Genomic DNA, 23068 nt, shown 5'->3' on the forward strand with positions numbered 1-23068 from the left:
ATATTTACATATATTTACGTATATTTACATACTTATTACTTGACACCGACTTAAAATGTAGAAAATGTAAATATTTCTTGCTATTTAGTCGGTATACATTTCACCAATGTCTGTTTTTGTTTTCATTATTTTTTTATTGAAGGAATTTAATATACTGACACTTTGCTCGGGGAATGAAAATTTGCATGAATAAGAATTTTCCATAAAATTTTCAAAGTCATATTAGGTCTGCCAATCCGCACTTGACCAACGTGGTGGACTACGGCCTTAACCCTTCTTATTCAGATACCCTTGCTATGATGATGATGGAAAAACTAAAATCGGAAATTTATCAGCTACATTTTTATTAGGGACTGACTTTTCAATTTACGTGATTAAGGATACCAAATTTTATATTATTAATTTAAATCTTACAATCGTATCGCAAACAGTGCTGTTTGTAGAAGTTTATTTCAGGAGTTTGAGCTTTAAAACTAGGCAAATAAGTTCCCTTTTACTTCACTTATAGTATCTTCGAAAACGATTCTACAAATCAAATACTAAGGGCACTGACCCCTGTGAAAAAACACTCTAGCCATAGGTATACGGGTGGAGTAAATAAAGGTGCTTTGTGGGGCTGAAATTTTATAGGGGTGAAAACCCTCTCGCAGCGCGGCGTCTTGTATTACGATGGTAAAATAATGAAGGGGGAATGTTGTAATGGGTGATAGTTCAACATAATATTCGCGTAGGAGTTATTCCGTTTTGAATAGCTAAACCCAAGAAAATGTTATTGCCGACGTTATGTTTACAAATACATTCGTACTGAAAACGTAATGGTGGTATGCGGAAATTTCTGGCAACCGGTAAAGAAATAATCGAATAGTGGAAACATTGTGAAGTGAGAATCATATAATGGTCTACTCAGACATAATTAGGTCAGTATCTCGTCAGTGTTTTGGTCAGGGAAGAAAATAATCACCAACATTCGTCATTCTTAGTACAAAGTTTCACAGACTTTCTCTCTCATAGGAGTGAGGGATTAGTTTATCCATGAAGCTCGTGGCCCAACGATAAGGTCGTAACACTGTGGTCTTATAAGAGAAGTTGACAGACAGACCCTAAAAACACTTTTGTTTATCAATTTTCCAGTTGTGAGAATCGAACCCACGGCCTTGGACTCAGAAAGCAGGGTTGCTGCCCACTGCGCCAATCGGCCGTCAACCGGTTTGAGTTAAATATTACTGCCAATAGGTTAACCTTAACAGGTTAGCTCGAGACCACCTTAGACTCCATCATCATATACCACAAAGCTAGATTTAAGTCCTGACTACTTATAGTTGAATAAAACATTGTACTAGTTATGCAGATACAAACAAATCTCAAAGAAAAGGCTCCAGTTTAAGCATACTTTCAATTATCGATTGTGTTTAAAATATAAATATGACTTTAAATACTTTGACGATTCTTACTTAAAATAAAATTGTTCGGCGGTTGAGAAAATGTGCTCACATGGGATATTACCTCGTAGGTGAAAACCATGACAACTGTGGGACCCGGACACTTTTGTTGGACGAGACCATGACGAGGTTGTGTTAAACGTCTTAAAGCTATATAATTGAAAACACTGATGGGGATTTTCGGGATATATTTTATAATGAACATAACTTACACCACATCTCTGACGGATTCTAGTGTTACATAACACGGAAACGGTCTTCCATCTCCGAATCATCATACAACAAAAATATGCGTACCATTAATGCATTAGTTTTATTGTATGATGGCATTAACAAAAATACAAGTCAAATAGAGAACTTCCATTGCGAAAGTAGATTAAAGAATGGACGCTATTGATTACCAATTATAATACAATTCGTATTTAGTCAGTTCCTATTGCAAACGCAATGATTGCAAAATTCACTTAGATATCGCGAACTAACACAATAGACGCGGTCGCAATTGTGTGGTTACGATCGGCGACCCCGCGTTACCCGGACGTGTCGCATGAATGAATGCTCTATTAAAGAAAAAAGCAAACCACAAACACTGATGACAGTAGTTACGATCTGTTCTTGACATTAGTATGTTTTTTGTTTATTTCGAGAGATGGCAGCACTTAAACTAGTTAGTTTACTGCTGCCAAACTCATGTTTACAACAATGATCTTAAGGATGTCATAATACACAATAAACATTCAGCTTAATTTGCTTTAATCCGCGAAAACCAGGCAAATCAGCCCGGTGCAATTTATACATTCTTCAATCTTAATACAACGCACATCACAGATTTGACCCCCGGAGTATCCTCAGGTGATGTTGACTTTACAGAAGTGTGATTGTTTTTAAAATAGCTCAGCTTCAAAAACGGCGCGATGGGACAATAGCTTTTCGCAAAAATCTACTCAAGTTTAGTAGTTGGTTGGATAGGCACCTTGCATTCAAGTCGTTTTGGCTTGTGCGTTACGTAATCAACTGGCATTGGTTCATGCACAACGTTGATCTCCATTTGCATCTTAAATTCCCTATTTCTCAGCAATTTAAAAAGTTGTCGAAATATATTCCGAGATGTCTATACTACACCCATACCTACTAGTAGTTGCATCCTCATTTTACTTGACATTAGCATTTTCTCTTTAAAAGGCGGCATAAGCACTTAACAATTCTGACGATCAAATCACTACTACTGACAAAACCACCTCTCAAAATATAAGTAAAAACACACCTTCAAACTCTACACAGTGTCTTCGCTGGTTAAGACGAAGGACGAGGTTTGCTTACGTCACGCGTAATCCTCACGTGTAATAACACCACGTGTAACATTCGTGTAGGTAATAGTGGTTCCTGCGCATTATCAACACCATCAATCTTACGGAAAAGGAAGCAAAACCATTATCGAAATCCGGATTGGCTGTTTGAAGACATTAAACAGCCATTGTGCATCGAATGATTGTTTTAATGCAATCTACTTGTTTATAAAATACTCTTAAATGAAGTATGGATATAACGTTAACATAAGACGAAGAAGAAGCGTTATAAAGGGAAGTCGATCCGTTTCGAGTGTAACATTGTAAAGGTCAAGAGAAATTCTTTCTGGGTTTAATTACGATAGAGATTTTAAACACGCAACATATAATCGTAAAAAAAAATAAAAAAAAAAGCTCTACGGACGCAATTTTCAAGATGATAATCGTAAAACATCAAAGCCATAAGCAAACTATCGAGAAAATTCCAACAAATCGAAACAAATTGTATTAACTGATCCAAGTAGCAAGAAATTACAGCTTTCAAGGTGAAGGGAAATTTTTTCAATCGATTAAATGAGTTTCTTGCTGCGTACAAGGATACCTACTTGAATGCACAAGCAAATCGCGACGCAAAAACGATGTAAAGACGAAATCACTCTGCCCTGACAATGGAGGCGATTGTTCTCCAAGTCTAGGGATTTTTTGTTCCGCTGCCTGTCTGAATGAATTCTTGTTAGAATATGCATACTACAGAGACAAGTCATGGTTTGAATGATGACAGCTTTATTATTCTTCAGGTTCTCATTTCTGTCATACTGAGGAATGACGAGGGACAAGTCAGTGACACTTTTTCACAAACCTTTTTATTGTATTCCTCTACAAATTAGGTCAAGTTAGGTTAGTCATGACTCATGATGCAGTCGAAAATGATTACGGATTTATCTGTTAGGTTTATGTTAGTTATATTAGCGCTATACTTCTAAATGGATTGTACGCGATAACGTAAATTGTAGATTCAGAAATTTAAATTTTCTTCTGCTGGGGATCAAACCTGGGGCCGTCCACTTATAAGACAACAGCGCTCACTGCGCCAAGAAGGTCGACGAAACCTTCCTATGACTTCACACACAATTCTGTTTGTAACAATAAGACAGGTAAAGGTGTGTTCCGACCAATCAGATGAATATATTTCTTATAAGCTTAATAGGTCTATTATTTTGATGACCAGTTTTCCATTAGCTCAACTAAAAATCAAGCAACAATGTAAAGCCAGACATATTGCATTCCGTTTATTGTGAAACAATTGTAGCATAGAGCAAACCCCAGCTAACCAGTCCAATCACAAAGACTCGGTCAAACCAGTCCGAGAAAATAATGGAAACTAGTCCCAGATCACAATGGAATCCAGTTCGAGTCAACTTCAATTGTAAAGATGACAGTTTGTTTACTCGCTGTAATGAGGTCTCGTTGTGCATAAGGATACTTTATAAACGGAGGTAAAATTATGAGGACAGTGTATGGAAATTCAGTCAAAATAAGCCTTGAGCATAGATATCTCTTGCATTATTATTTGTAATCACGAATAAGTTAATGTTCTTCGTCCTGAATAAAGTTTGGATAAGGATAACAGAAATATATGCAAGTCACGGTCGGAATGTTGAAGCTATTTGAAGACAATAAGATGTCAATCGAGTATACAAATAACTACGAATTCTTGATTTAAAGCCGCATTCACACGATATAACTTCTTAAAAAGAAGGGGAGATAAAAGAAAAGAGATACTTTAAGAAAATAAAGTAAGCGTGTGAAGAAATACTAGGAACATGGGAACATTATAGTATTTACAAACAAACGTTTCCACAAAAGAAAACTTGTTCTTAATGAAAATTTGATCTTTCTTTTAAGATTTTGAGTATTTTCCAATGAGGTTTAAACATAAGACATTATTAGATCTTAAATCTATGAAGTGTGAGTAGCGTCTACCAATTCGTACTTGGCCAGCGTGATGGACTACTTCTCCTTCTGATAGGAGACCCGTGCCCTGTACGGTAACGAATTATTATTGATGATAATGATGATTTGAAATTGCAATAAAAAAAGTGGAAATGGAAAAGTTCACGAAACGACAGCTCAAGTTTTAGTTTACAACCTTCTGAAATCGGTTATGTCTCGCAATCAACAAGACATTATTAATGCGATTAATTCAGAGAAAACGATTCATGTATCCGCACCCTAACGGATGACGATTAACAATGTCAGCTGGAATCTGGAATGTGACCCGCCTACAAGGCCGCGCGTCGAGTATTGATAGCTTGTTAGCTACAGCTTTAAAGCCAACAACCAAAATAAATACATTTATGGTCGATTCACTTTATAGTCAGATCACCGTCCACTGTATAACGACAATATAGGATAAAAAATAAGCCAAGCTACAATTTATTATCGGTTGCTTCGTCGGTCCAGCAGTTAGCAAGTTCAAATGTCAAGGTTCTGATTTCTTTTACTAGGTCAGGTCCAAAATGTAAGGTTTTTCTACCGAAATTAAATTTAGCAACAGACAGTTAGGAAATTAGCCTTTGGTCACCATATAAGCTTCCAATTCCTCTCTCATGACAGAGGGCTGAGTTAACTAGGTACACTAATAGGCAGAGCCAGATTGGTTGAATATGCTATAATTATAACTTTGATTTTTCATGATGGTTTTTGTTTGAAAAGAATTAGGATGAAACAAATATCTTCGTACAGCAGGAAATTACCGCAATAATTGTTTTCATTTAGTAAATATACCATTTGTGAAAACATCTTATTATGTGGAGTTCGTTCGCAAATAAAAGAACACTTATGGACCACTTACCGAAGCTTTCTGAATCACTGGCTGGATATGCAGGACAAGGTTGCACCATGGTTGCAGCGCGTGACAGCACGTCTAGGGCTGACTCCACCTTCTCCATGTTGATATCCCTGAAAAGATTTTTACATTACTTAAATTTCAAATACACCTGCTCTATTTAGTTCCACACGCTTGATTTTGTGCCTGATAAAAAAGTCCGTCTATCTGAAAGCGAGAGAGCTACGCTCGGAGTATCTCAACGAGATCAAGTCAGAAACTGGAGATCCGCAGGGTGACTGACATACGCATAGCTCAACTAGACGAAAACTTGAAATATGATGATAATAGTGAAGTTGTTTTTCTGCGCGCCTAATGGCAAAATAAATAAGGTAAAGCCAAATAAATTACTTTATTTATTTAATTAATCACTTTTCATGAAACATAATTTGAAAATGATCAACGGTAATAATTGATCAAATAGCAAATTTAATCAACGATTACCGTAATAAACTCTGGCCTTAAGGGGGCTATTAGGTCAATCGATATAAATAATTGAAATATATTATTTGGCAGTTTTGTGCACAATAAACTTACTGTCACTATTAGATTAATCTCATTTGACTATCGATAAATCGGCTGCTGATGAAATGATATGGGGAACTCAATCCCTGGAAGTAAATCGTGAGTACAGACATAATAAAAGAAACGAAATATATAAATAAAATAAATAAATAAATATACTACGACAATACACACATCGCCTTCTAGTCCCAAAGTAAGCGTAGCTTATGTTATGGGAACTAAGATGACTGTTGAATATTTTTTATGAATAATATACATAAATACTTAAATACGTAGATAAACACCCATACACTGAAAAACATTCATGTTCATCACACATATGGTCTAGTTGTGGGAATCGAACCCACGGCCTTGGACTCAGAATGCAGGGTCGCTGCCCACTGCGCCAATTAGCCGTGGAATTTAAAGGGCGCGGAAGTCTGCTTATAGTAACTATTCAACAAGGATCTTAATACTATAGCAAAAATTACAGTTTAACACGCTAACATGTTTACAAATTTTTATCATCATACACAACAAACTGTAGTGCAATAATGGAGAAGGGATAGATTTCACAAGAACATAATATCGATACCTAATTACGCCATTATTGTATTTTATATCCTTCCATCTGCTTGCAAAGGCATTCAATGAAACAAATAAGGTAGGCTTAGATTAAGATAAATCCCTAGCGACTGCGTCAATGATGCTGCGGTGACTGGTATTGATTAAAAACTGTTCGCACGCAGTTAACTTTGCACCATTATGAAAATTAAGCTTAATTTTCATAATCTATCATGGATTTCCGCAAAGTAACGCCTGCTTCTATCAAATAATTTTGCACCAACTAGCAATACTACCGTCAATTGGTGTCAAAAAGCCATAATGAAAGGCTGCCTAGCGAGAAAGAACGCGTTTAATCACAAATATAGCCAAACAAGCCAAGTTTATATTGTGTATGTGATTAGCGGGCCCCAGCAATGTCGGTGACTTAATATGTCCTAAAAGCTGTCAAATTCAGCAATCTTTCCAACATTTTGCCAACTGGTCTAACAATTTGACAGCGACAGTTTTGCACACTCGCTAATTTTGCATTGACATTAAGGGTCAACAAAAAAACTATATTACATGATCGACGATGAGTCTGATTATTATAACTCTTTATTTGTACTGCAGATAAAGTTAACATAAAAAAAAACATGAAAAAAGAAATAGGATACAAAAGACGGCCTTATCGCTAAGTAGCGATGATGTGGGATAATGATGAACAAAAAAGATGCGATAGAAGTGAAACTAAGTATATTGTACAGTATATATATGTATATACATGGAAAGCATTCAGTGACGATGACACGAGTTCCATAATTTTTGTTCACCCAAAAAGTACTTAACGCGCGTTAAGGAGTTTTCACTTCAAAAAGCTCTTTAATTCACCGTCTATAAGTATCATAATAATTGCGAACGATGTTGTGGCTGGTGACGTCGAATCAAATCGCGAGTTTTCACAAGCGGAAACAATTCGCGTCTGAGCACGTAAAAATATTTGGCTCGGAGAACGAATGTCGGCATCGTTGGTTATACGTACAATAAATGGTATGCAAATACCGGAGCAAGAATTTCACGGAACGTAAACGGCTAGACGGTGGACAGACGACCGTGTTCAGCTGGATCGGGTAAATAAGAGATGGGGACAAAAGTGTTGTGGACATAGAGCATACATGCATGCTATGAGCCAATGGTTTAACTTGGGCATTATTAATATTGCCCTAGTTGAGGAATTTGATATAATACCAAGCGGATTTTAGGAACAAATTTAAAAAATACTGAATTCAAAGCCCGCGATGCTTTTTAAGTTTTTTATGCTAAATATATTTTTTTTATCATTTCAAAGTGGCTAGACGCCAGCCGGTGAATAGACGGCCACAGTGAGTGGGAATCGGGTAAATAAGAGATAGGGACAAAGGATATGTGGACGTAGAACGTATGCATGATATAAGCCAATTGTATATATAACTTGAGCATTATTCATATCGCCCTGGATAATACCGTAGCTTTTAATTAAACAATTGTATAGAAATAGGTGATGTTATCTGTCAGCGTCCCACCTTATTTCGCCTATATTTAACGAACCACTTGTTTCGAAAATTAAGAAAGAAAAAAAAGCAAATATCTACTTACTGAAGGATTTTATAAATTAAGTGGGCTACAATGTATAAACACCATTCTATACTTGTTTAATTTGCGTCAACCATGCCACCGATCTTCACTAAAAGACACATAATATATAGCTTGCATATAGGAGATGGTCATTGGTCATAGGAAAAGCACCCGCAAACGTTCCAGGGGCATTTAAAAAACAAGCCTCTACTGTCTAGAGACGGCATCACGGCTAAACCGATTTCGTCGAAATTTTGCATGATGGGAAACTTTCTCTAGGAGTCGGGATATACTTTTTGTTTTTCTAAAACGAAATGTTTCTGACAACAGATACCCATACTACGTCTAAGCGCCTTAACTCTTTAATTTATTTAGTTACGATTCCATTACAATGTCATATACTTACCTACATTACATAATTATAATATGAAAAAAATAAATGTCAATCTTATGTAATTACATTTAAAATGGAACCGCCCTGTGAGGGCGTTGTAACGTGATTTATCAAGAATATATCGAGATATTCATCAAGAATAATTCGCAAGTATGCTAGACATTTTATATAATGCCCTGATAGCACTTGGTCCATAGCACGCATACCGATTACTAACCACGGGAACACGGCCAATGAAGCACTATCGCAGATCGGCTGGTCGCTGCCAGTTGAAAATGTGACATTATGATTTGATTATACTGACACAAATAGTTCAGTTGACAAACATATTATGCTGTGACTTAGTAATGGAATTAAATGAATACTTAGATACCTACACTTGCCTAGGTATTCTGCGTTTACATAATTTACTACTTGGCGATATAACATGGCGTATTTTACTCCAAGTTTAAATCAAAACAATAATATTACCTGTTTATTAGTTTTTACAGGATATAAAACTTTGTTGTCAGTGTTCAGGAACTTTACAATCTAGTTTCTACGTCGCCATTCTTTATAATTAAGTGACGACCTCTCTATAAGTGGGAGGTCCTGACAGGGGAATTTGGGAACTTACAATTTCTGAATTTTCTCCTGTCTGGTCTGGTAGGAGGCTAAGTCCTTGGCTATTTACCATACTACCGACAAAGAAATGGTGGCAAAATTACGCAGTAAGGAGTTTAATAATATAACTTGCAATACCTCCAACATACCCTATTAGCACTTCCCACCAGCATAGGCAGGAGACAAAAACTATATCCCCCGATTATTTCCCCTAACTAGTGTTAAAATTAACGAGTCCACCTACGAAAGCACGGCAGCAGGGAATAGGAGAAGTTTATCCCCGTTATTATTACAATGTACTTGTATATATAACTTGGATATTATTCACACTTGTTTGTCAACGCTCGGAGAGATGATAAACGTATGTGAGAATTGTCTTTTCTTTTCCCCAGCAGGGCGTGAGATAAAAATTATATCCCCCGATTACATCTCCTGACAAGGGATATAATAAACGTGCCCACCTGCTAAATCACTGGAACATGGAGTAGGAGAAGTTTACCCCCGTTTAGTAATACACATATGTTATGTGGATATTAATTCCACTTGTGCGCCAGTGCTCTGCTCTGAGAATTGATAAATCTGTGGGAAAAGATTTTTTTTTCCTTTTCCACAGGGAGAGAAATATCTTCTGTCCATACTAGTCGTGCTGGTAATAAATAAAATTAAAATTATAATATTAATACGGTCAAGGGTCGTGTAGGGTAATTAAAAAAAACAATGAAATATATGTCGAGCTGGAAAATAATGGCACTCCTTAATGAGGAACGGCAATTACCTCGGAATAATTGTTAAAGCTTAATAAACAGTGCTATTTTTCAACCATTAGTGTACATCGAAATTAGTCGTAGGTACCTACTTATAACATTGAAGCGTGCTATTTTTTTTTCAATCATGTTAAGGGTCCCATATGTAGGCCATCCATTGCGTGCGATCCTTCCGTTGCGATCCAAAATTATTTAAGTCTATATTTCGCATCGGATTATAGCGTAGTGTGTATTGTAAACAAAAATATGTTTATAAAGAGTAGGAAAATAAAAGGATAAGTAGATAGGTGGGTAAATGGAGTCGAGAGTTCTATTCAAACATCTATGATGCAGCTGCGATGCGTGAAAAGGGTTAGGGGCCAATGACATGGGGTTTTATGCCACGGTAAGCATACTTGAGGATGAAAAGAACTGTACCTAAGTTTAGTTAGTTTTTGACGGCCGATTGGCGCAGTTTGCAGCGACCCTGCTTTCTGAGTCCCAAGGCCGCGGGTTCGATTCCCACTACTGGAAAATGTTTGTGTGATGAGCATGAATGTTTTTCGGTGTCTGGGTGTTTATATGTATTTTCTAAGTATTTATGTATATAATTCATAAAAATATTCATCAGGCATCTTAGTACCCATAACACAAGCTACGCTTACGTTGGGGCTAGATGGCGATGTGAGTATTGTCGTAGTATATTTATTTATTTATTTAGTATAAGATTTGCATGCTCGCAAACGTGGAGTCTTTATCGAGTATTGAAAAACTGTTACTATTATACTGTATAAATAAATAAAGTCGGCTGGCGAGAGCATCGATTTGTCAATAGATAAATAGATTCCTAGCTAGTTTCCGACTGACGCAGTTAGTACCTACCTACATAATGATTCGTACACTTTTATCAAATAAACATTAAGCATCGCAAGTGATTAAGGACATTCCAAGCATATCCGACGTAATTTCATACAAATAAAGGCCCGATGAATCTTAATGAGTGTAATAAATGACGCGTTATGCCGGGAATGTGGGCATGTGTATGACATTATTCCAAAAGCCGACGACCTCTGTAGCACAGTGGTGTCAGAGATTCCGGGTTCGATACATCCATACTAATATTATAAATACGAATGTACGTCTGTTTATTTGTTTTTTAACTTTATTCCGCTCAACCACAATAGCTACGTTACCTAGCTACTTTGTGATGATATATTTAAAAATAATTATACTTATCTACTGCTACAATTTTTAATCCCATAAAAGCAAACTATCTTGATGAAAGCTTGGTATAGCTAAAGGTCAAGATAAAGCTTGCATTCTAGATACCTACGGCACTTATTGGCCCGGCGAAACCAACGTTTCCCGAGGGATTTAAAGTAAAACATGACCCGACTTCCAAAGATACCCTTGCCATGTAGAATGTAGTAAGTGAGTACAGCGTTGGTGATGATTATTTTAACAGTACGACGAGACATTCACACAAAAAAAACATTTTACCTTCAACTTTTTTTTAAATTTTAACTATTTGTTGCTCGCGACTTCGTCCGCGTCAATTTCGGTATTTCATCCTTCAAGGACCGTCGGTTTACCCGGGGATTGTTTCTGGGTAATAATGATTACTTTAATCAGGTACCTATAACAGTTAGACATATAGCCTTACGGACATTTTTTTTCAGCAATGATAATTACAATAAACACGCAGTACATTATTTTTCAATCCAGAATCCAGTCATCTCACAATTTTAACCACAGAACCAGTTACCTTTTTTTTATAAATTGTTTTAAAGACTCTTCAGATTTGCGCTAGATTTACAAAACTGTGAAGCCCACAGCTACGTTTGCTTGTTCTTGATTAGATGACTGGTCACGACCGAGCCGTAACAATAGTAAAACTACCTGATGTCGGGCAGTACGACAGCGGAAGGATACGGAATAGATCAGCCGGCATAAATTTGTAGAGTAGGTACCTTTAGGGTCCCTTCATACAGGACGTAAAAAATTCACGCGCAAGCTTAGGCATTCTCTAGGCGCGCGACCAAGCAGCGAACATGCGCGAAAAGATGGTAGAAGTTCATTCAATTTTTAACTTTTTCGCTTTTTCGTTCTGTCAGAACTAATCCTTATGTACAGTTAATATAAGTAGCTATTATATTTACTTAGTATGTTTTTTTCATATTGTTACATCACGCGATATGTTTCCGGTTTGATTATAAAAACAAAACACTGTAATTCGGTTTTATAAATTTATAAACAAAACATACTTATAATATTTACCCATTTGCCCAGTGTGGATTAATGGACTTCACAAGCCTTAGAGGACATTATGGAGAAATCTCAGGCATGCCGGTTTCTTCACGATGTTTTTATTTAACGTTGCAGCAAGTTAGGTATATTATAATTACTTAAAACGCACATTACTTCCATTACATAGGCCTTTGGTTATCCATATATAAACTTCACTAACGTGGAGTCCAATAAAGTGGTCGATGCTAGCAGACTATGATATTTTCCTATATAAATAAAAGAGGCCAAGTAAATACCCATATCTTCATTATTAACGCAAGTATAGTCGGCAGGATTTTTTGATTAATTTAATTAAAATTAAATAATTTATAGATAAACTTTGTCTTTCTTTGCTTTAAAGCTTCTTTTGGAATAAATTTTATTGGTTGGTTACGCTATTTCGGCGGTAAAGGCTCGATGTAGTAGCGCCTACTTATGAATCCCCCGCGACAGACGCGTGTGGTAACGTATCTGTCGCGTATCGAGAGCGTGAAAATGTCTGTTTCAAACATTCTAATCTCTATATTCTACAATTATATATCATTTTGTCATTTAAAGTTTTATTTGATGACTAAATTAAATTAGTTAAAAGTTGCTTGTAATCTTTTTATTTTATCACCCTATATCTGCATTTTATTACCTCTTGCTTTGTTATTATGTTTAACTCTCTACACATTTTAATTTAAAAAGTATAAACTTACTTCTGTAGAGGAAAACACTGCGGAATTTATTAAACGTATGCCTAATTCACTTGGCTCTTTGAATAACGAGAACAGACAGGAAGAAATTGCTGACAAGTGGTTAATTCATTAAAAAATGTCGTTGAATAATAAGTGAAATAAATTCATAAGTATTATGATATTCATTAGTATTATTATTGCCACACACACTTAATCAGACAAAAAAGTTAGCGTTCATATTTTTATACAAACTTTTATCAAACACGAAAAAGGCGTTACTATGTTTTGCATTATGTATGTTCGTTGTTCTATTTTAATATCTAACAATATAGCTACAATTTCACGAATTTTTAAATATATTGTTGAATTGGGTTTTGATACTATCGGTATTCAAGTACACGGTCACGAAGCCGTTCAACGGAACAGGAACTAGTTATTATGTATCGCATAAGGTGCTTAAACGTTACTTATGGTTATGACGGTGGCATTTAAACATCTAAGCTACAGAGCAGCTAATGCCCGCTACTTTGTCAGCTTTTAACTGAATGAAACATATTTTTTTGAAGTTAACTGAAATTGTGTCAGGACCTAAAAAGTTAGTTTTTCTCTTATTCTTACTTTCAACGTGTCGTGTTCTTTGTTCGGGACTGATGAAAGGTTAGAATTTCGTCTAGTGAAAATCATTCAAGGTATTAAACCTTACTAAAAAAACATTTACTATTGATTTGCGTTTTATGGGCTAGTTATCGACCATGTATGTTTGGCAGTAGCTTAATGTTGCTTTTCAGTTTACTTGTTTTCTTTGAGGATTGTACCTAATCGCTTAATTTTCTGCTTCCATCAACCTGCGTTTTAGCATTTACTGATAAATAAAAGGTTTTGAAAAGGGCTTCATTATAATCTAGAGGCTCCTTACTCCTTAGTATAATTGAAGGGGTAAAGAAAAACCGTCCTTCTAGCAGGCGATTTAACTTCAAACATAGGTATGAGTTGGTTTATAGCTATTTAGATACTTATTATCGATTCTTTCGACTGAAGAGCTTTCATACCCGGTAACTGACAAGGTGTACCTAATACCTACATGCGTTTTCTTTAAAAACTCATGCATTTACTCATAGTAACAACTAAGTAAGTACATAGCTATACAAGCTAACTTTACGGATTAATTCCATTAGTTTTGTATTAAATCGTAAATGTAAAACATAAATATTCTTTATTTGTTTACATTTACAACCCCGCTTTGGTTGTCACTACGTGTCCAACCGTAGAGTAGTAAATGCAAATAACAATCAACGCTAACTATTAGTGTTAAGGTGCAATTCAGCTATAGCACACGCTGCTTAGGCGTATATAACGCAATTTTTTCAAGATAAAGGGAGTGTATCTTCTGTACTTATTTCTATAATCCCTTCAGCGCAAGCCAAGTTAAGTCAAACTGTGATCGTTAGACCGCTTTTTATCCAGTGGTTATCTTACTACAGCAAAGTAGGTAGATTTAGAATTGTACATAAATCCTGTATTTTTTTACATTATAAAATCTTCCGCACTTTTTGCAGCTGCTATTTAAATTCAACCTTGCTTCAAAATTGATGCAGTATGCATTGCGTTAAACGTAAAATGTACTAAGAGCAGCTAATAACAATTAGCTCAGTCTACATTATTTGTCGGAATTTAACCCTTAGCACTTCGTGGTCCATATTCAAACATGATAACCACTAGACCAACGAGGTGAAGGTTCCTTTATTATTGTACAAATATAGATCCTATAGTGAACAAAAATTATATTGTTTGTGTGGAAAATACCATTTTAATAACGATAAGACATTTGTAATAATATGCAGGGTCAATGACTATATCATTATTCTGTGACACTACATTCAATAGGTAGATATAGAAAACATATAATTGGTCTTGCGGCTTGTTCGACTATGGATTGTGAGCGGACCGCATAAGGTTTCATTTTCGGATGGGCTAGTATTATTAGGTAGAGATAGTGACTTTCAGCTCTAGTCCCGAGTTCGGAGAACTTGTCTACCCCTGTGCCTTGGAGAGCATGTTAAGACGTCGACTATGGATTATGAGATCCGAGGTTCGATCTCCAGGGCGGGCTAGGATATATTATTATTAATTAGGTAGAGTTATATTTGTGTTAGGAAAAATTCAGCACTAGTCCCGAGTTAGGAAAACGTGTCCACCCCCGTGGCCTGGAGAGCATGTTAAGCCATCGTTACCGGTTGTTATCACAAAGAAGTCGTAATAATCGTTAAAAACCCGCCAGCCTTCATTGGAACGGCGTGGAGGGTGCAAGCTGTAACTACCTCTCTTCGATAAGAGCAGGCGAGTGCCCAGCAGTGGGATATTATGAGTAAGTATGATAACATGTTAAACACAAAGACGGTTTCGAAAAGTTTGTTTTGAACACGAAATTAAGTTCAAATACTCGTTAAAGCTTGGCAGACAAATCTCCGAGGAATACAGAGTTGATTGTTTTGTTGAAATCATTTTATTAAGGCTAATTAGAAATGTGCTGCGAAATGAGACGACGCGAAACTGTATCTAATTAGCTAAAGTCCATTGTTAGTCTGGAAACTGGAATAATACTACGTTAATACATAACAGACCTAGTTTTTTAGGTGTGTTAAAATTCAAAATTTATTTATTTCAGGCCTTATGAAGCGTCAAGAATGTTTGTTTGTAGTAGTTACTCTACCATCGGTGCGGAAAGCAGATTCTTTCGGCAAGAAACTCAATAGATGCCCTTTTCCAACACTAACATTTACAATATTTTTTCTATCTACTTAGGTAGGTAGATACTTGTAGGCGTGGCGATGGCTACGTGGTGATTTGATTTTTTTTTTCGCAAATCATATCGTAGAAGATAAGTACTCAGGATACCTACGAAATGAAGGGGATTCGTCTTCAAAAGAAAGCCCCTCGCGAATTTATTAAACGTTGTCTTATTTCCATAGCAATTCGAGTCCAGTCAATATTTTTGTTGATTTAACGAGTATTTTATATATTTAACAGCTCTATTTAGCAGGAAAATTCACTCACGCTACCTACGTTAGAATGATATTGAAAGGGGCTAACTAAAGAATATAATTTACAACAATTACGATAAAGGGTAGATGAAAGTTTGTATGGCGGTTCTGTTATTTTGCATCTTGAAGCACAAATTATTATTAGTTTGTTTACAAATAATATTAAAAAAAGACCTTCCTGAATCTAGCACCACCTGGTTCACAAATAAGAATAACGAATGCCCTTCCTTGCTTCCGTTTTCTCCACTGCCGATAATATTATGGGTATCTCGTATCTTCACATCAATAAAGAAAATAGGTTTATTCTAACAAGCGTGCTCTACCTTAGGCTAAATCATCACTTACCATTAGGTGTACTGCAGGTAAAGCGATGATCTTGCTTCGAAATATTAGTTTACAAAGTAAGCAAAACGTAGGTAGGTATTAGGTATTTAAACCACTGTCACCTGAAAGTTTCCAAAAGGAAAGTCACATGGTGATCGAACCTTGACATTCCGAGCGGTAAAAATAATAATCTATTTTAACACGACCGGCAACACAGTGTAATTTAAACGCTATGTTATGATAATAAAGTCGAAGTTCGATTATTCCGGGTTTATAGAATGCCCGCATTTGGGGTGCGGTGCCTGTCTTTTACGATTGCTGCCACCCCTGCTGCGCTTGCGCACGTGTCTTTGAAGGGTCGGGGACTGGCAGATGTTCAACAGTTTCGAGGCTGCCCGAGACTTGTAAAGCGACGGTTATCTTCAATCTACAACGGGGGTTTTTTTTATAAACAAAATTGTTATGTATATATTTTATAGCTGGGTAGATATTTTTTGTTCATAGTTTTATGCGTGTGTAGGTATTTCGAGTTTTAAAGATACAGGTACGGGTACTTATCTATCGTGAAAAGGTATTAAGCAATGCAGTAGGTAACTAACTCATGCACATACAAAAAAAAAAAAAGAATTTTCGGGTTTATAATTTGCAATAGTAGCACCTTTAATACCAATTAAGATTCATTGTACCTACCACAATCGTGGTTGTTTTAAATATCGAAACATTGTAATGCCAGAGTAAAATGGAACTCATCTCACTAATTATAATGCTTAAATTTGTGCACACGTCTACAACCAGCGCACCTAGCGGAATTTTTGTGAAATAAAAATAAGCATTGCAGTATCTTTCAATTAAGAATATATGACAATTAGTTGTGTTTTGATTTTTTTTTTTCGATTCTCTTTCTATCGACTAGGTGGTTAAGTGGGAGCAATGATGAAGGAAATATTTAATAGTTAATGATTTAGTTTCCATAAGAACGTTTCAATACAGACTAAATGGTGCATCTTGGTATAGAGAGCCTACATTATAGAACTACGAAATGAGGTAGAGGTGAGTTAGTTGGTATAATATTCTAGGTAATACTTACATGCCTATCTAGTAAGTATCCAAGGACTGAATTCTCAAACGAATACCTAAGTATTGAATAATAATATACCTACGTTAGTACTATTGCTCTATGCTCTAGGCATGTCCAACTTAATCTATGCGCACGCCGGTGACCATCCACACTAATATCATAAATGCAAAAGTGGGTTTGTTTGTTTGTCCTTACTTTACGTCTGAACTAAACAACCTATAGACTTCATTTTTGACATAAAGTTAGTTGAAAGGACGGAGAAAACAAGCAGTACCGACAGGATTAGTAAAAATCGTCATAAACGCGGACAAAGAATGTGGGCAGCAGCAAGTATAAAATATAAAGTTTATTAAATTTTTTTAGTTATTCGTAGTGGGAAGGAACCTTCTATAAATTCAGTAGAAGTCAATATTTTGAGCGAGTTTTTGGAATATTGATATCATAACCATGAAAGCAGTCGCGTGCACTCCATACATGCGCAAAAGCACTGCCTACCCTAATTCTTTTTTTAAGTGGTATAGGAGGGTGATTTTTACATTTTATCCTATCTTCGTGCCTACCCTAGTTAAAATACCTGTTCACGCCACTGCAAGTCCGCCCGGTGTCTTACGGTGCTAGGGTGAAAAGGTTAAGGGAGAACCAGATCGAATAGCTCCTGAACATTATCTCCGCAGTATAATAGGTGCCTATCTACATCCTATATAAAAAACTTTTTAGCTTACGATGATAATCTTAACTTGGGCTTCCAGTATAGGTAAGTTTCGACTGTGTACCTAAGTAGGTACCTAGTGAAATTATTACTGAGAAAATATGAGCAAAAGGTGATCCTAACACTTTGGATAAGGTTTCTGTTTTTTGATTAGCTAATGGTGTTAGGAAACAAAAAATTACGAAAAGCGTTAACGTTTTGTCAAACGACATGTCACAAATGTTAAATATTTGTTACAATGGCAGCCCGATGATAAGAGTTCGATAATACTACGCCTGATTACTCAATGTGACCCACGGGCCGTGCTAAGATCGCTTCACACTTTAGGCAGACTATTGATGCAGCTTCAAACTTGTGACGCAATCCTTTTTGCGCTGCATACCAACCTACGGTCTTTAATAATAAACGGTACTGAATGTTGAGTCGACCGTTGTTGTTCCGATCGTCGTTTCAGTCAATGGTCTTCTCGCGAAAAGCTTCGACCAACATCTCAAGAAGCTTTCGCTTGGTTTTTGGATCAAGGGTCGGATACAGAAGGGTCGAAAAGTCCTTGAAACGGCGCGTATTGTGAGGAGGTTTCTCACTCTGGAGCCCTGACCACCGGTTGCTTGGGCATTCAAAAGCCCCGCAAGCGGAGGGTGGAAGTTTTTTTTTGTTGTGGTGTTTTTTAATTTATTCTTAAGCATTGTAAATAATTAAAAAAAAAAATAATAATAAATGATAGAGATAAAAAAAACGGTACTTATCTAGGTATATCAAAAAAATTATGTTTCTTCATCATCATCACTTCATCATGACGGCCGATTGGCGCAGTGGGCGACCCTGCTTTCTGAGTCCAAGGCCGTGGGTTCGATTCCCACAACTGGAAAACGTTTGTGTGAAGAACACGAATGTTGTTCAGTGTCTGGGTGTTTATACCTATGTATATTATAAGTTTTTATGTATATTATTCATAAAAATATTCATCAGTTATCTTAGTACCCATAACACAAGCTACGCTTACTTTGGGACTAGATGGCGGTGTGTGTATTGTCATTGTCCTTGTCGTTGTGTTGTCGTAGAGTAAAAAAAAAGTCATTTTCAACATCGACTTATTACCGGCCCACTACAGGGCACGGGTCTTCTACAATGAGAAGAGGTTAAGACTGTAGTCCAAACGCTGGCCCGGTGTGGATCGGTGCCAGTGATAATACTTGGTAGTTAATTAAGATTCAAAGCCTGAGTTACTCATCGGGAAACTTAGGCTTTGAAGAGCCAAACCCTACTTCCTGCCTGAGATAAGTGAGAGTATCATAATGTCCGATGGGTTGACGGTGTTCGACTCTTTGCTACAATACAACTTTGCTACACTACAACTTTGCAACTGGCAGAGCTATATCAGTTACTTTGGTTATTGTACGGATCTACTCTGATATGACCCCATAGCTCTCTTCACCACTAGCTAAAGCCCTCTTCTGAGAACTAGTTACTCGGAGCCTAGTTTAAACATTAGGGCTCGAAGAATTCGGGAGGAAAATAAAGTCTCGTTGCGGCAAGTGTGAGCAGGAAGGCGACAGGATAATACGTTGTGTAAGTAAAGTAAGTAGGTAGGTAGGCTACCTATCTAGAATCGTATGCTGTGTGACTTTACGCCCAAAGGCGTATATCACTCGCATTCCACGCTATTATGTTTGCGAGATTCCTCGCCATGCTCACCGAATGCCCCCGCTCCGACTAGCGGCAGATTTTTTGCGTGGCGCGTTCGTAAATCAAACCGGTAGGTACCTACGTACTTACTCGTACTTATTTCGATAGCTGCTTATTTGATGCTCACGATCGTTGTCTCTCTAATTGCGTTGTAGTTATTACAATTATTCAAAACCTAATTTTAAAACTTCAAAAATGGAATCGTTTCTTTGACACAAACTTAGTGAAAACAGTAGGTATAGGAGCAGACTACACTTAGCGCGATTTTAAGTTATGAAACAGGGTTTGATAGACAATACAAATGTAAAATTGTAAGGGAACCTAAAACAATACAAAGAAGAATAGTGTGACTCTCAAAGAATGTAACACGTTATATTTAATAGCTACTTACGTTGTTTCCCACGTTACAACACAATGCAGTACTGAAAGTTCTTTTTGCGTTAAACACACTATGATAACAAACTTATTTCCACACAAAACTGAGTTTATAAAAGCTAATATAGTTTATCAAAATATTGTTATCTTTAAAACAATGTTACAAAACCGGCGAAGAATAAAAATCAATATGAAACAATTCGCAAAAACAACACGGGTCAACACTACCCGGAATTACACGATTAGTAACAATAACTTAGCGACGTGGAGCTAAGCACTGAGTTTTAACCCTCAACATCCATTTTCCTTTAAAAAAACTATTGTAGTATTTGTTGTTATTTTATAAAATCCAACTACCGCGCCACGACTCTGTTGACGAAATAGTCGCGTTTGACATTTGAGCCGAGCCCACAGCGAATGGAATGCGAGGAATGTCAAATATTTTCAGTGCCGCCATCTGTTTGATGGAATCTCAACAACCAAAAGGCGGCGTATTGGAGCGCTTATCGAATACGTTATTTAGATTAGGACATATCGAGTTCAGAGCGACCATACCACAAATACTATTATTACAATATGAATTCATGTATTATTTATATGGAATTTTGATGAATTATAAAAAATGTTTGTATTCTTCGGGTTAAAAGTATGAGAAAGTGCGGCAGCTTGTTCGCAACTGTTGGAATGCGGCCAGGTTAGTGCCGCCGTTTAGAGACTACGCTGGCGCAGGCGTGATGGCCGAACAGGGTTATCGACACACGAGGCGAAAAGTAGGGTCGGCATTCGGCGTGTCTACTTCGTTGTGCATCGTGGCGTAACAGGCGGCCATTGTCTCGCTTCGTTTCTTCAGATAAAAATATATAATTTCATATTTTCTTTGTAACTAGAGGTTCATTGAGAGAAATTTTTGGTTTGCACATCCTTGTAAGCACATTTGTAACCAGTTTATGAAGGCAATGTGTTAATACTACCGACATCTGTGGATTAAACCCAGAACTGTGAAGCCGATTCTATCGTAAACGGATGTTCGTTTTCTCTACGGTACAGATGTAGGTACAAAATAAATAATATAGATGTCACTACTAAATTATTTTTTACTACTTTTTTAGACCACTATAAGTTAGTGAGCAGTACTATCAGATAATATATAAGTTCTTGACTGCAATCTCACCTTTTGGTACCTGATTATGCAGTCGTAGACACGTACCGACTTATGACTACTGAGTTTACCTGTTAGCCGTATGGCAATTGGCAGTTTAAAATAAATCCATACCCTCGTTTTCTACTTACGCGATATCGTTCGGGGAACGTTCCCTGGACTTCCCACTTATTTATTAGACCACAGCGCTCATCAAGATTATAAATATCGAGCGTTATACCCATTGCGAGAGCATGCTTGAGTATTGAACCAAAGATAAAAATATATCGTTCTGTTTAGGTATACTGCGAATAGAGTTGAAACAAATAAAACCACCCTATTGTAGCAATATGAACTTTTAAGTCAATAATTTAAATTTTACTTTCCTAGATCCCTATCTTCAGTTAATAAAACAATAGTTTTTTAGGTTACTTTTTAAGAAACCTGCAAGAAAATATACCTATTGAATACTAGGTACATTTCTTGCATCGAGTTTTAGTGCTACTATTTAAAAATGATACCCCGGTACGTTCCAAATGAATAGTTTAAATCTACAATGGGAAAATAAAAGGCAATTAAAATTACATTTAATAATGACACATTTTTATTTTCTTCTAACACAACTGTTCTTAAAACAAAAAACGCGCGCAGTACCAACAGAAATAAGCAAAAAATACGGAATGTTGACTGAGTGTGCATTCAAATCAGCCGTACCTATATTCGTAGGAAATTAACGCGTCATTGCCTGATACACATTATAATGTGTATCAGTAGTATAGTAGAAATAACCGTGTTCCGAAATTTCACTCGCATTAAATTAAACAAAGAAAGCCAGCTTACAACCTTCATAAATAAATGGGCTATACAACGAAACAAATTTTTTTAAATCTGTGGGGCAGTTCCTGATATTAGTGCATGCAACCATACACCCCTTGATATTTATAAGGGTCTTACAGCTATATTACATAACGTCTATCTCCAATTTCGAATGCACACTTAGTTAAAAACGAAAACCATTTATTTCGCTATTATTTAATCTAAAACTAAGGTTAGTGTCATAATATATAGGTACTAATATAATTTTTTATTAGTTGAATAAAATTTGTGATAAAAAACCAACATATTCTGTGCGGCCTTTGACCAACTACGGAGAAATGCCTAATTTACATTGGTACTTAGATTCAGGTAATATCCGAAGTTAAAAAAGATTATGTACAACATGGTCTTAAAATAAATACTAGTTGATATTACTTATGGTGATTTTTCTTGTAAACTCATGTCACTTATGATTTCGCGTGAATCTGTCATTTTCTAAGTATTATCGGAAATCGCACTCAATTCATTTATTTATAATGTAGTTGGTACTAGCGTGCTCTTTACCCGGTACACGTCGTCCTGCCCAGTAAAGAAGCAACCAAGAACTCGTTGCAATATTTCCAAAATCGATCGAGCAGTTTAGGAGTTACAAACACACGTACAGAAGAAATATACATATTATTTTTCTCACAGTTAACCTATCCTAGACTTTCACGAATATTTCAAGACCTAAATTAGAAAAATCGGTCCAGCCACTCTCGAGTTTTAGTGAGACTAACGAGCATCAATTATTTTTTTTCTTTTTTATCAGTTTGCAAAACTGACAATCAACTGCTTACTCTAATATAAACTATAGCACTATTTGAAATGTGTATACAATTGTGCCTTCTCGATGCGAACATAGCATGCAAATCCGCTGAGT

General features: G+C 36.4%; 1 protein-coding gene across 1 annotated transcript in view; it reads right to left on the reverse strand.

Moving 5' to 3' along the window:
* Positions 1–20564, reverse strand: part of LOC120626098 — a 44051-nt gene extending 23487 nt beyond the window's left edge. Inside the window, exons 1-2 of the mRNA XM_039893392.1 lie at positions 20209–20564; positions 5580–5686 (exon numbers count right to left, since the gene is read on the reverse strand). Coding sequence (XP_039749326.1) covers positions 5580–5676 — 97 coding nt within the window. The 5' untranslated portion in view covers positions 5677–5686; positions 20209–20564. The remainder of the gene's footprint in view (positions 1–5579; positions 5687–20208) is intronic.
* Between the last annotated feature and the right edge of the window lie 2504 nt (positions 20565–23068).

This window comes from Pararge aegeria, chromosome 8 (genome assembly GCF_905163445.1).
Source record: "Pararge aegeria chromosome 8, ilParAegt1.1, whole genome shotgun sequence".
NCBI classification, from domain to species: Eukaryota; Metazoa; Arthropoda; class Insecta; order Lepidoptera; family Nymphalidae; genus Pararge; species Pararge aegeria.